The 15,772-nt window shown below is 35.1% G+C and overlaps 1 protein-coding gene across 4 annotated transcripts in view; it reads left to right on the top strand.

Annotated features, from left to right (window-relative positions):
- Positions 1 to 15,772, top strand: part of RBM41 (RNA binding motif protein 41) — a 62,376-nt gene that overhangs the window by 21,347 nt on the left and 25,257 nt on the right. For all 4 annotated transcript variants that reach the window (XM_070605163.1, XM_070605160.1, XM_070605162.1 and 1 more), the window contains one exon: positions 11,950 to 12,353. In XM_070605163.1, the coding sequence (XP_070461264.1) occupies positions 11,950 to 12,353 (404 nt within the window). The remainder of the gene's footprint in view (positions 1 to 11,949; positions 12,354 to 15,772) is intronic.

The raw sequence follows: 15,772 nt of genomic DNA, 5'->3' as shown, positions 1-15,772 counted from the left end.
TGTCAGGAGATCCATACCATTCATACAAGATTTCTCCACAGATCCTTTGGATAACCCCTCCTCTATTCTTGGTTTCTGCTGAGATGGTTGGTCGGATCCATGAGTCACACAATTTCTTCAGTGACAGTTTGTCCAGCCACGTCATTGGTCCTGTTTCCAGAGCACACTCTCTAGATAGGCTGAGAATTCTCCAGATCATCAAGTGCTCTTCCCTTTTTTTAACAGATCCTTCCTCAATTTCTCTCTCTCCTCTCATTTTATTGTAAGCGTCAAGGAAAAACCAGGCTGCATTTTCCACACTTTTCTTGGAAGTCTCCTCAGCTAGATATTCAAGTTCATCACGTATAAGTTATACTTTCCACCTAACAGCAGAACTCAATTCAGCCAAGTTTCTGCCACTTTATGACAAAGATTACCTTTCTTCCAGTGTCCAATAACATGTTCATCATTTCCTTCTAAGGCCGCACCAGAAGCACTTTTAATGTTCATATCTCTAGCAACATTCTGTTCGTGATGATATATGTGTTCTCTAAGATGATAGAAACTTTCTCTACTGTCCTTTTTACTTCCTTCTGAGCATTCACCAGAACTGCTATTAACATCTATACTTCTACCAACAGTCTCTTCAAGGCAACCAACCTTTTTCTATCAAGCACCTCAGAAATTCTGCAGCCTCTATGCATTACTCAATTCCAAAGCCACTTCCACATTTTTAGATATTTGTTACAGCAGCACCCCATTTCTCAGTACGGAATCTATCTTCATTTCCTGGGGCTTCTGTAACAGTCTCACATGCTGGGTGGCTTAGAGCAACAGAAATTTATGCTTTCACAGTTCTAGAGGCTAGAAGTTCAAATCGAGATGTTGGCAAGGTTGATTCCTTCTGGAGGTTCCAAGGGAGAATCTGTTCCATGCCTCTCTCTTTGCTTCTAGTGGTGACTGGCAATCCTTGGCTTGGAGATGCATCACTTTGATCTGCTCCTGTCATCACATGACATTCTCCCTGTGTGTCTGTGTCTCTGTGTCTTCACATGGCTTCTTGAAAGGACACCAGTCATTGGATTTAGGGCCCACTCTAATCCAGTATGACCTCATCTTAACTAATTATATCTGCAACTGCTCTGTTTCCAAATAAGGTTACATTCTGAAGTTCCAGGTGAACATGAATTTTGGGGGGGGATACTGTTCAACCCAGTACACTCACTTATTTCTACTTCCTCACCTGTTATTTACTTTTTTAAAAACAATATTTTTTATAATCCCACAACTAGAAGGACGTGCAACTAAGATACACAACTGTGTACGGCGGGGTTTGGGGAGATAAAGCAGAAAAAAAAAGATAAAAAGATAAAAAATAAATAAAAACAATATTTTTTATAATGAAATGGATCATGCCAAAGAGTACTTAACACATATGTTCAGTCAGATCAAGAAAACATTGCCAATATTCTGAAAGTTTCTGTATGCCCATCAGAAATCACAATACCCTGCCCACCAGATATAACCACTGTCCTGACTTGTGATAACAATTTCTTCACTTTTCTTTATATTTTTACCACCTATTCATATAGCACTAGACAGTGTTTAGTTTCGCCTGTTTTTAGATGTCTTATCAATGAATTGTACTGTGTACTGAGTCTTCCCTTTCTACTTAACATTATATTTGTGAGATTTGTCCATATTGCAATGTATAGCCATATTTCATTCATTTTCATTGCAGTCTAGTATTCCCTTATGTGAACATACCAACATTTATTTATCCATTCTACTGTAGTTAGACATGGGAGTTGTTTCCATTTGGGGGGCTATAAGTATCAGTCCTGCTGTCATGATCATTCTTGTGCATGTTTCCTGGGACACCTGTGCAGGAGTTTCTCAGGGATTATAGACCTAGGAGTGGAATTAAGGTGTGAAGAGTTTGCACATCTTCAACTTTAATAAATGTTAACTCTTTTGTGAAGGGATTGTTCCAAGTTAAAATCCCACCAACCACGTGTGAAGGTTCTGGTTGCTCTATATCTTTGTCCACACTCAGTGTTGTCAGACTCCAGTCTGATGGGTATTTACTTGTATTTCATTGTATTCTTTTTACCCTTTCTTAATAATTAGCATTCATTTATATGACTTTTTATTCTTTTAGTCTTTAGTCAAGTGTTGTTTTCCTCAACCTTCTACTTTGAAAAATTTCAAACATGGAGAAAAATTGAAAGAATAGTACACCCACACCCTTCACAATTTGCCAATTGTTGGCATTCACCACATTTTCTTTACCTCTTCTCTTCCTCTATACAAGAATGTGTGTGTATGTAGTTTGTTTATTGCTAAGCTATTTGAAAGTAAGTTTCAGACATTAAGGGGTTTTACTCCTAAATACTTCATTATGTATCTCCTAAGAACATGGAAATTCTCCTGTATAATCACAGCATTATGGTCACTCTTAAGATATTTAACATTGTTATACTAATATTATCTAATATGCAGTTTGTATTTAGATTTCTCAATTTTAAATCCAGGATACAATCAAGGATCACACATTGCATTTAGTTTGCTTTAGAACAGTTCTCCTGTGTGTGTGTGTGTGCGTGTGTGTATGTGTGTGTCTATCTTTCAGGACATTGGCATTTTTCAGGAGTCTAGGTCTATATTGTTTGTTGGTTTCATTGTGGTTTTAATTTCATTTTCTCAATGTCTAAGGAGGTTGGAAATCATCTCACACATTTATTGACCATTCGGGTAGCCTCCTTTGTGAAATGGCTATTCAGTTCTTTTGCCCATTTGGCAAATGTGGAAATGTCTATTTCCTGCCTGAGTGTCTTTCCATCTGTTTGTATCTGTGTCCAGATGCAGACTTGGTTCAGAGGTCACTTTAGGCATGTATCAAAGCAATAACTCAGCCCCAAAGCCCTGGGATATGGCAGATCTCAGTGATTACTGCTTACCTTCAGTACTGCTACAGAGAAGAGGGAGCTAGGGAAGTGTGTGGTTATATGTCCTGAGTATTCTGTCTCCACATTTCTTCTCTAATATTACATGCGTTTGTTATAAATTTGTATAAGTTCTTTATGATCATGGATACTTGCTCTTTGTTGGTTATATGTGTGAAAATGTCTCTTGCCATTCTGTGGCTTATCATTCTACTGCCTTTATGGTGTCTTTTAATGAATAAAAGTTCTTCACTTTTATGTAATAAAATTTATTAATTTTTCTTTCCTACTTAATGCTTTTTGTGTTTTGATTAGCGAATCCTTCCCTACATGAGCTCAGGAAGATATTGTTCTTTATTCTAAAAGCTTTGTTTTTTGTCTTTCGCATTTAAGTCTTTAATCCACCTGGAGTTGATTTATGTGTATGGTATAAAGTAGAATTCCAGTTTCTTTTTTTTCATATAGATGACCCTCTATCCCAGTGCCATGTATTGAAAATGTTGTCCCTGCACTGTTATTGTATTGCTAGCTCTGTCATATATCAGGTGTTCATAACTGCATGGGTGTGTTTCTGGGTTCTCTCTTTTGTTCCTTTGATCTTTTGGGCTATTAGAATTAATATTACAGAGTTTAGCTTTTCAATGTCTTGATGTCTGGTACAAAAGAACAATTCCTTCCACTTTGTTCTTCTTCTTCAAAAGTGTTTTGTCTACTTTTGGCCCTTTGCTTTTCCATGGAAATTTTAGAATCAGCTTGACAAGTTACACACGCACACACACACACACACACTCTCTCTCTCTCTCATGATTTTGATTAAGATGCCATCAAGTATTTAAATCAATTGAGGATGATTGACATATTTACAATATGAATCTTCAAATCTTCAAATGGGAATATGGTATATCTTTCCATTCATTTGTTCTTTAGTGTCTTTCAGTATATTTTTTCCATTTTCTATTCCTTCTAACATTTTGTGACTGAATAGTTTTTTTCTCTTAATTTTTAAACAGTTTTTGAGATATATAATTTACATGTGATGAAATTCACCTGTTGTAAGTTCTCAATTAGGTGATTTTTAGTAAATTTATTGAATTGTGCAGTCATCACTACAATCCAATTTTAGGACATTTCCATCACTCTACAAAATTCCCTTGAGCCTATTTGCAGTAAATCACTCCCATGTCTACCCCAAGCCTCTGTCTCTATGAATTTGTTGTTTCTAGATATTTCATATAAATGAAATCTTAGAATATGTGATCTTTGTAATCTGGCTTCTTTAAGATAGCATGATGTTTTTGAAATTTGCTTAGTTGTAGCATGTATCAACAATTTATTTCTTTCTATTACTAAATAGTTTTCTATTGTATAGGTATGCCACAATTTGTTTATCCATTTACCACTTGATGACGCTTGGACTGTTTTCACCTTTTGGCTGCTATGAATAATGCCATGAACATTCATGTCCAAGATTTTGTGTGGATATGTTTCCAATTCTCTTAAGTAAATGGAATTTCTGGGTTGTATGGTAACTATGTATAACCTTTTGAGGAACTGCCAAACTCTTTTCCAATATGATTGCACCATTTTAGTTTCTCATCGGCCACGTATTAGTGTTCCTACTTCTCTGCATCCTTGTCAACACTTATTACATATTTTTTCATTACAGCCATTCTAGTGGGTGTGTACTGATATCTCGTGGTTTGAATTTGAATTTCTGTAATAAAAAAATAGTCTTTAATACTTTTTCATGTCTTTGTTAGCCATTCATGTGTCTTCGATGAAATGTCTATTCAAGTCTTTTACCCACTATTTGATTGGATATTGGTTTTCTTAGTATTGAGTGGTAAGAGTTCTTTATGTATTCTGAATATAAGCCCTTTATAAGTTATATGATTTGAAGTATTTCTTCCAGTCTGTAGCCTGTCTTTTTATTTTCTTAATGATGTCTTTTGATGTGCAACAGTTTTTAATTTTAATGAAGTTCAGTTTATCAATTTGGTTCTTTGTGCCTTGCACTTTTGGTGTCAGATCTAAGAAATCTTTGCTGAATTCAAGGCCAGAAAGATATTATCCTATGTTTTATTCTAGAAAATGTATAGTTGCAGCTATTACAGTTAGATCTGTTATCCATTTTGAGTTAATTTTTTGTGTGTGAGATAAAGGGTCCAAGTTCATATTTTTTGTATATGGATACCCAGTTGTCCCAACACTATTTATTGTAAAGACTACTATTTTCCCATTGAATTATCTTGACACCTTTGTGGAAAAATCAATTGACCGTAAATGTAGGGGTTTATTTCTGGACACTCATTTTGGTTCTATTGATCTATATGCCTATCCTTATGCTCTGAATCTCTTTACCTTTGTAGTAAGTTTTGAAATGAGATCGTATAACTCCTCCAACTTTGTTCCTCTTTTTCAAAATTGCTTTGGTTATTCTAGGTCCCTTTGTATTTCCATGTAAATTTTAGAAGCAGCTTGTCAATTTTTCTACAGAAAAGCCTACTGCAATTTGATAAGGATTGTGTTGAATCTGTAATTCAATTTGGGGAAATTACCATTTTAATAATTTTGAATATTCTAGTCCATGAACATGGAATGTCACTTCCTTTATTTAGAGCTTCTATAATTTACTTCAGCCATGTTTTGTAGTTTTCAGTTTACAAATATTATACTTCTTTTATTAATTTCTAAATATTTTATTTGATTTAATGCTCTTGTAAATAGAATTGTTTTCTTATTTCATTTTCTGAGTGTTGCATGCAAGTATATAGAAATACAGTTGATTATTGTATATCGATCTTATATTTCGTGACGAAACTCTTATTAGTTCTAGTAGTTTTACTGTGATATCTTAGGATTGTCTATGTAGATAATCATGTTCCCTATGAATAAACATAGTTTTCCTTCTTCCTTTCCAATCTAGATGTCTTTTTTGCCTCCTTGCACTGTCTAGAACTTTCAGTACAATATTTAATGGAAGTGGTAAGAGCAAACATCCTTGCCTTGTTCGCAGTCTTAGGGGGAGAACATTCATTTTTAACTATTAACCATGATCCGAGCTCTAGGTTTTTTGTACATGCTCTTTAGCAGTATAGTACATTACTTTTCTATGGGTTCTGTATCTAATTACCATAAACTTAGTGGCTTAAAGCACCACAAATTTCTTCTCTTACAGTTCTAGAGGTCAGAAGTCCTGAAAGCAAGCTGAGCACAGGATTGCATTTCTTCTGGAGTTCGGTAGAAGCCTTTTCCAGCTTCTGAAATCTCCCTGCATTCCTTTGCTCATGGCTCCTTCCTCACATTACTCCAACCTCTACATCCATCATTACATCTCCTACTCTGTCTCTGACCCTCCTGCTTCCTTCTCATAAGGAACCTTGTGATTACGTTGGGCCTACCTGCATAATCCAGGATCATCTCCCTATCTCAAACTCTGGAATTTCATCATATCTGCAAAGTCTCTCCTGCTATGTAACATTTTCACAGATCCCAGGGATTAGAGTGTAAACATCTTGCAGTGTCATTCAGCCTACCACATGCAGATTGAGGACGTTCCCGTCTATTCCTAGTTAGTTGAGGGTTGGAGTTTTTTTAATCATGAATAGGTGTTGGATTTTGTTTAATGCTTTTTCTGCACCTACTGTAGATCTTGTGCTTTAAGGTTTTAATCTAGTAATATGATGTATTATGTTAATTGATTTTTAGTTGTTAAACCAATCTTTCATTCCTGGGATAAATCTCACTTATATGTATATAATCATTTATATATGTTACTGGATTAGGCTTGCTAATGTTTTGTTAAGAATTTTTGTGTCTGTGTTCATAAGGGATATGGGTCTGTGGTTTTCTTTGCTTGCGATGTCTTTGTTTTGCTTTGGTTTCAGTGTAATGCTGACATCATAGAATACATTGGACACTATTCCCTCCTGCTCTAGTTTCTGAAAGTGTTTGTGCAGAATTGATATTATTTCTTTAAATATTTGATAGAATTCACCAATGAAGCCATCTGGACCTGGACTTTTCTTTGTGGGCAGTTTGTTGATAATTAAACCTCTTTACTTATTATAGGTTTATTCAGCTGTTCTCTTTCTTCTTGAATCTGTTTTAGTAATTTGTATCTTTCTATGAACTTCTCCATTCATCTAAGCTTTCTAATTTGTTGGCCTAAAGCCATTTATAATATTCCCTTATAGTCATTTCTATTTCTATAGGGTCAGTAATGATGTCTCCTCTTTAATTCTTGATTTTAGTCATTTTTGTCTTCTCTCTTATTTTCTTTTTTTTTTTATATTTTATTTTTTCCTTTTTCTCCCCAAAGCCCCCCAGTACATAGTTGTATATTCTTCGTTGTGGGTCCTTCTGGTTGTAGCATGTGGGACGCTGCCTCAGCGTGGTTTGATGAGCAGTGCCATGTCCCTGCCCAGGATTCGAACCAACGAAACACTGGGCCGCCTGCAGCGGAGTGCACAGACTTAACCACTCGGCCACGGGGCCAGCCCCTTCTCTCTTATTTTCTTGATCAGTCTAGTGAAGAGTTTGCCATTTTCTTAACCTTTTCAAAGAACCGGCCTTTGGTTTTACTGATTTTCTTTACTTTTCTTTTGCACTGATTTATTCCTTAGTCTTTATTATTTTTTTTTTTTCCTTCTCCTTGCTTTGTGTTTAGTTTGCTCTTTTTCTAGTTTCCTAAGTTGGAAGCTCAGGTTGTAGATTTGAAACCATTCTTTTCTGATACAGATGTTTAAAGCTGCAAATTTCTCTTTGAGCATTGTTTTAGCTACATCCATAAATTTTTTTATTTATTTTGTTTTGTTTTGCTTTTAAAGATTGGCACCTAAACTAACAACTGTTGCCAATCTTTTTTTTCCTGCTTTTTCTCCCCAAATCCCCCTGGTACATAGTTGTATATCTTAATTGCAGGTCCTTCTAGTTGTGGCCCATGTGGGACACCACCTCAACATGGCCTGATGAGCGGTGCCATGTCCGCACCCAGGATCCGAACTGGCAAAACCCTGGGCCGCCGCAGCAGAGCATGCAAACTTAACCACTCAGCCATGGGGCTGGCCCCCTATACACCCATAAATTTTGATATGTTGTATTTTCATTTTCATTTAGTTCAAAATATTTTTTAAATTTCCTTTGTGAGTTACATGACCTATGGGTTTTTACAAGTATGTTGTTTAATTTCCAAATATTTGTGTTTTCCCGGATTTCTTCCAGTAGTGGATCTCTAATGTGATTCTGTTGTGGTCAGAAAAATACTTTACATGATTTCAGACTTTCTAAATCTTTTGAGACATATTCCCACCTTGGGGCCATCACTCTAATATCAGCATTATGGATTCCCTCACTTTCTTTGTCTTTTCTCAAATGTCACCTTCTCAATGAGACCTACCTAGACCAACATTAAAATTGCAAGCACCACCACTACCACCCTCTAGCACTTCCAGTCACCCCTTACACTGTTGTATTTTTTCTTTTTCATAGCACTTATAACCTTCTAACATACCATATAATTCACTGAGCTCTATAAAGGTAGTGATCTTTGTTTTGTTTATTGATGTATTTCAAGAACCTAGAATAGTATTTTGATCATAATATAATAGTCACTGAATAAGTATTTTTGAGTGTATACATTAGTATATTCATCCACTTGATCATATGTAGCTGACATTTTTTCACTTTGCTTGGAATATGTTATTTCATTATATAAACTTGCTATGGTTTTATAATTGATTCTTCTTAGATGGACATTTATATTTTTGCTACTTTCAGGTTATTATAAATAGAATTGATCTAAACATTATGATTGTATCCTGGTAGACATATGCTCAAATTATCTTGAGTATATATGTAGGCGTGGAATTGGTGGGACATCTTATGCGCATATATTCAACATTAGTAGATAATGTCATAGTGATTTGCACTGTGGCTGCACATTCCTACCAGCAGTGTATGAAGGTTCCATTTGCTCTACAATCTCACTGACGTGATATTGCCGTTCTCTTTAATTTTTTGCCAATATGGCAGTTTTTTATTAATATTTCATTCCTTTTTAATTAGCATTTCCCTGAATTCTAATATTGTTGAGCACTTTTACATATATTTGTTAGCTATGTGTATTTCCTCTTTTGTGAGGTACATTTTCAATCTTTTGCTCGTTTTCCTAATGGTTGCGTTCTTTATCAGTGCAGCAAATATCTTTTCCCATTTTGTGACTTTTCTATCCCTTTATGATGTTTTCGATGAACAGAAGTTTTCAAGTTTAATGTAGTTGAATGTGTTAATATTTTCCTTAACGGTTAGTGCTTTTTGGGTCTTAAGAAATCTTTCCATAAATATTCTTATACCTTGCTGGTGGAAGTGCAGAATAGTATGACTCTTATTGAGTAGAATTTAGCAAGATATAGAAAAATTACATACACATTCACCCCTTCTCAGCAATGCCACCTCTTGGAATCTGTTTTAAAGATGTACTGGAAAAATACAAAATTCTGTAAGCACAAGGCTGTTTGTTAGGGCATTATTCATAACAAGAAAAAAGACTCGATGCAACACCAGTGTGCATCAGTCAGGGAGCACTTGAATAAACTATGGTACATCCACCCAGTAGTGTACCATGCAGCTATAAGAAGAAAGGAGACGAGCTCTACAGATTAATATGGAGTTTTCTCCAGGATATATTGTTAAGCACAAAAAAGTAAGTTGCAGAACAGTGTTTATAGTAAGTTACCTTTTATGTAGGAGAGGGATGTAACTAATGAATTATATATGTGTTGTATGTGTGTGCCTATTTGCTTATATTTTCAAAAAAGAAACAAGGGAACCATAAAGCCAGAACCTAACAAAAATTATTATTTATGGGGAAAGAAAGGAATGGGATGAAGGGGACAGAGATGGAAGTGAGACTTCTGTGAAGGTACTATATAACACAGTTTTCACTTTAGACCCATGTAAATGTTTTGCATAATTTAAAAGAATTAATCAAAAAGGGAAAAAAATCAATCCCTAAAATTCATAAACACCCTGAAGCAAATGAACCTAACTATAAATAAGATTGGTAGCATAACCATACAGAGAAAACAATTATTTAAAGTGACTTTAAAACAGTATTTGCACATTCCTAGTAGGATATATTTTAAGGACAAATGTACCTGCAAAGAAATGTAAAACCATTCAGTAGTGTTATTGTTGATAGTCATATTGGTATTTTATTGACATTTTAAAATTCTATATATTGTAGGAAAAAGCTAATAAATAATTTTGTTAATATCATTAAGAGCCAATATTTTAAGCATATGTGAAAAGAGATACAAGTCTGAAATCAAGGAGTTTAAGTAAAAACCTTATAATCTTAAATTTTAAATGGAAATACCAGTATGAACTCATGATTTATTTTTCTCTTAAAAAAATCTCCTAGCTTTGTTCACTAAAAAGGCCTAGAAGCAACAATAACCCAATAGCTGTGAACACACCTAGCAATACATCGTGGTTGCTAAATACTATTTTCTACTAAAAAGGGCCAGGCGTCCTTGGAGAAACATTCCAGGTTTGAGTCAGGAAACATGCAAAATGAATTTGGGACATCTTACTGTGCCAGAAAACTGGAAAGCAATTTGAAGGGACTCTCACTGGTCCCAAGTGAGATAATTTGACCACTAAAAAGAATAATGACTACATTTAATTGAAACACATCAAATATATGGAGATACATGATCTCACAATTATACGAAGAATAATCATTGGTCACCAGTGGACATTTCTAAGGTACCAACACATTACTCTCAAAGTTGGTAAATAATGGGAGAAAAATCAAGCGTTTATCTTCCCTTTCCTATATAAACTGTATGTAGGGAAACCAAATAGCTGACGACGGTAAGTTCATAATAGAATTCCAGATAATAAATACAAAAGAAATAATAGAACTAGGGGAACCTCATTTTACAACTTTTAATAAATTAATAGATCTAGGCAATGGTCGGATGCAAAACCCATTAGGTGAAAGGTAAATGGGAAAACTTCATGATGGAGGGATCGGGTTAATAACACCTGAATCCACTGATCAATTTCAGCATCACTAAAAATGGGACCACCAAACATTATGTGCCCTATGACATGATGTAATAGGATGTACACATCTATCTATGGAGGATTCTTGCCTAAAATATTAAACCTGAATCTCATCCAGCCACTAGATCAGCATTATCCAATGCAACTTTCTACAGTGATGTAAATGATCTTTCTTCTGCCTAATATGGTCTCCACTAGCAACATGTGGCTGTTGAGCATTTGAAATGTGACTAGTTTAACTGAGAAACTGACATTTAAAAAATTAAATAGATTAGTGTGGCCAGTGGCTACTGTATTAGATAGCATAGCTCTATATTTAACTGCCAGTTTGTAAGAAATACAGGGGATTGAGGAACAAGTTAAACAATACCACAAGGAACAATTATTCAAATTCATTTGTTCAATTAAAAAAATGGTGTGGTTCCTCTAATAAATCAATGAAATGGGGGGAAAATGGGTTGGAGGGGTGGGAAATTAGGGATACTGTTTTAAAATAAAAGAGGCTTAAGAGATATAATAGCCAAAGGCTGGTTTAGATCTTGAATTGAACAAGCAAGTGTAAAAAGCTGTCTTATCAGGGACATTTGAATATGCACTCTGTAGTAGATGATACTAAGGAATTATTATAATTTTGTGAAGTGTGATAATGCTACACTGGTTACATTTTTCAAATGTCTTTGTCAGTTAGGTATAAGTACTTTCATGACCCGGAGAGTGAGCACCTTCTTAAATTTTGCACCCCAGGTGCCTCACTTACCTCACCATAGTTCCGGCGTTCTTTCAGAAGCACTGTAATAACATAGCTATATATTATTGTAATTTGTCACAGGTTGTAAACACCTGCCCCAGCAGAGTTTCTATGTCTGAGATCCAAGATTTAATTTTTATTTATTTGTCAAAGATTGTATTGGTAGGCTTTGTAGAACTTCCCTATCTCTTTGTCTTGATCCAGATGAACCCCAAAAGAAGAACAAAGGTGATCCCATGAACAACCTGGAAAGTTTTTACCAAGAGATGATAATGAAAAAACGTCTTGAAGAGTTCCAACTTATGAGAGGTGAACCCTTTGCTTCCCACTCACTGGTCTCAGCTACATCAGTGGGAGATAGTGGCACAGCTGAGAACCCGTCATTACTCCAGGACAAGGGGAAACAGGCAGCACAGGGTAAAGGTCTCAGTCTCCATGTGACAAAAGTTATTGATAATTCACCTGAGCAGTGTTGGACTGGGCCTAAGAAGCTGACGCAGCCAATAGAATTTGTCCCAGAAGATGAGATCCAGAGAAATCGTTTGTCAGAGGAAGAGATCCGAAAAATTCCTATGTTTTCTTCATATAATCCAGGGGAGCCAAACAAGGTATAGGTCAAACCAAGAAAAAAAAATGGGTTGTTTTCATTTTTATTTACCTCTACCTAAAGTAATACTTTTAAATTAGCTTTGATTATACCAAAGAATCATGACATAGGCACAGTGATTATGTATTTCCTTAACCTTGACTATTCGTTCTCTGTATACTATATAAGTAGCATATTTCCTATGACGTTCTTTGTGGTTTTCTAAGGTCCTAAGCTACCCTTAGAATTTTAAAGAAATGTTGATGAGACTCTAGTCCATACCTATTAGAAGCCCCAAATTGAAGGAAAAGTAACCTCTAATGTCCTGGGCTAGTAGTAAATCAAGTAGTATTCATAAGACCACCATATCTGGTAGCCATAGTGCCTCTGGAATTAGTCAATAAATAATTGACTACCTGGTTGTGAGTAGGGTTTACTGTTATCACATGAGTTTTCTCTTCAGAATGCTCCACCTGGCTTTCATATGATATATGACTTAAGTTGCTGGTAGCTAAGCAGCAAAATGAAAGCACAGGGCCTCTCAGCCTTGAGAAATTGGCACATATCTAAGTAAAGTTGTAAATAATCCTTGTGTTATTGATCAGATCATTATTTCACATTCATGATATATGTTATACCCAGAATGGAAAACTTCATTATCATGTCACACAAAGAGGCAACACTAGTCCCTGGAGCATATGCTTGCTTTTATCTAATTTAAAAAATAAAACCAAAACCATAATATTAGCTTCTGACTGTCCCTGAATTTTAATAAAAAAAGGCATTGTAGGTGAGGGATATTAAAACAGTTTCCTCTGAGCGATTCCATTTTTAATATATTCCTGCTGTTAGTGCAAGGGTAGCTTGGTTTTTTTATTATGAAATATGACTAATATACAAATAGTTATAGAGAATAATACAGCAAACACCTTTGTACCCAGCCAACCATCTTTATTAATTCTTAATAGTTTCCATATTTGCTTAATTAAAAAAATAATAAAGCCTTATAGGGACACCTGAAGACTTCCATGTCTCCCTCACCAATTTCATTCCCCTTTCTTCTTTCCAGAGGTAACCACTATCTTGAATTTGCTATTCATTGTTCCCTTGCATGTTTTTATATGTTTACTGCATATCTATATATTTATAAATAACATAGTTTTACATATTTTAAACCTATATAGATGATATACTTTACATATCCTTCTACACCTTGCTTTTTGACTCAATATACATAATGTTTTTGAAATTTATTTCTAGTGTTAAAAGGAACTATGTAGCATTCCATTGTAGAAATATACTATAATTCATTTATCCATTCTCCTGAAGATTTTTTCTTTTCATTTTTTGCTATTACAGACAATTCTGCAACAAACATTATTGCATTATTGTATATATCTCCTGTTGCACATGTAGAAGAGTTTCTCTAGGATAGTTTTTCAAACTTTAGGTTGCAATTAGTAGGTCACAACCAGCAATTTTTTTTAATGAAATGAAATAGAATAGAATAGAAAATATCAAAGTGCATTCCATAGAGTAAGAGTAATTACTGTTTCTTGAAACTTCTGTTTTGTGTGTGTGTGTGTGTGAGTGAAATCTACATAATGTAAAATGCATTTCTTCCTATAGACCTTAGTAAAAAAAGTTGGAAAAATATTGCTCTGTTGAAGTGATTCTCAAAAGTTAGTGTGTACCAGAATGACCTGGAAAGCTTGTTAAAACACAAATTGCTGGGTTTCACCCGTAGAATCTTTTATTCAGTAGATTTGGAGTAGGGCCTGAGAATTTGCGTTTCCAACAATTCCTAGGAGATGCTGATGCTGCTGGTCTGAGAGTGACATTTTAAGAATCACTATTCTAGATTACATATTTAGGAGTGAAATTACTGTGATATAGGGTATATATATCTTCAACTCCATGAGCAGAGCTTCAGAAATCTGTTTCACATCTTTGCCAAGACTTTGTAGCATTAGACTTTTAATTTTTTGCAAGCCTAATATATTTAAAAGGTATCTCATTGTTTTAATTTGCATGTTCCTGATTTCTGGTGAAGTTATGCATGTATTCAGACATTTATTAACCTTTCAGGAACCTTCTGTGAGTTGCCTGTTCCATTTCTTTGCCCATTATTTGATTGTTTAGTTTTACATATTATTTATAGAGATTATTTTAAAATTCTGGATACAAACCCTTGCTGCTTATTTAGCAAATATATCCTCCCAGTGGGTGGCTTGTGTTTTTAACATTGTTTCTGATATCTTTTGTTAAGGAGAATCTTTCATTTTAATGTAATCAAATCATCAGTATTTTATCTGACTATTGGTGTGTTTTGAGTCATTTTAAGGAAATCTTTCCCTACAAATTAATAAGAAAAACACAAACAGCCCAATGAAAATGACCAGAAGATATGAACAGGCAATTCACAGAGGAGAAAACATGAACGGCCAATTAACTTATGAAGTCTCATTAGTAATCAAAGAAATGCAAAATAAAGCTACAATGAGACACCATTTAATACCCAGGATGTTGACATACGTTTAAAGGCCTGACAATGCCAAGTGTTGATGAACATATGGAGCAGTAAGAACTCTCAGATACTGCTGGGTGGATGTAAATGAATACAACCACTTTTAAGAACATTGTGGCATTATCTAGTAAAATGGAAGATGCTCATACAGTATAAGTCAGCAATCCCACTCCTGAGTATCTATCCTAGAGGAACTCTTACACATGCACATTAGGAAATAAGGTTGCTCACAGTAGCATTGTTTATAAAGAGCATACATGTTCATCAGCAAGAGAATGGATAAAGCATGGTATGTTAATAAAATAGAATACTATACAGTAGAGAAAATGAATAAAACAGAGCTATAGGTATCAACATAGGATGAAACTCCTAAACATAATGTTATACGAAAAAATCTAGTTGCAGACTTCTGGTTTCAGCTCCAACATGTAAAGCGCTTGGAAATCATCACTCCTGTCTTACAACAAGAAACACAGCTGAACAGACTAAAAATCAATGACTTTTCATGGACTCATCAGAGAATTGAAGTCACCAAGCAAACTGCAACCCCAAAATCTGGAGAGAGAGGCAATTACAGAGAATTACAGCCCAGATCTGCTAATTAGGAGCAGAAGGCACTGGAGTCATAAACTGTTAGGAACACTTGAGTGGTAACTTGGACAAATTGCTAGAGGCAAACTTTAGATTAGTATTTAAGTGACAAAGTCCTGGGGGCCACAGTCTAGGGGGACACTCATATTTTTGTGACTTTTACTTCCAGAACACCACTAGGTTCTCAAGTTGAAGAACCAAGAAAAATTCTCCTGTTCCTGGCATGAGGAAGGGAAAAGTAATCATTCTGAAATACACTCAGAGCTTCTACCTAATGAAGGGCTATCCAGCAAGTTAAACAGCTGTACCAAAGCCTTATCCAG

This window comes from Equus przewalskii, chromosome X (genome assembly GCF_037783145.1).
Source record: "Equus przewalskii isolate Varuska chromosome X, EquPr2, whole genome shotgun sequence".
Taxonomy (NCBI): Eukaryota; Metazoa; Chordata; class Mammalia; order Perissodactyla; family Equidae; genus Equus; species Equus przewalskii.
Note: the sequence above shows the minus strand (reverse complement) of the source record. Positions and strands in the feature narration are given on the sequence as shown.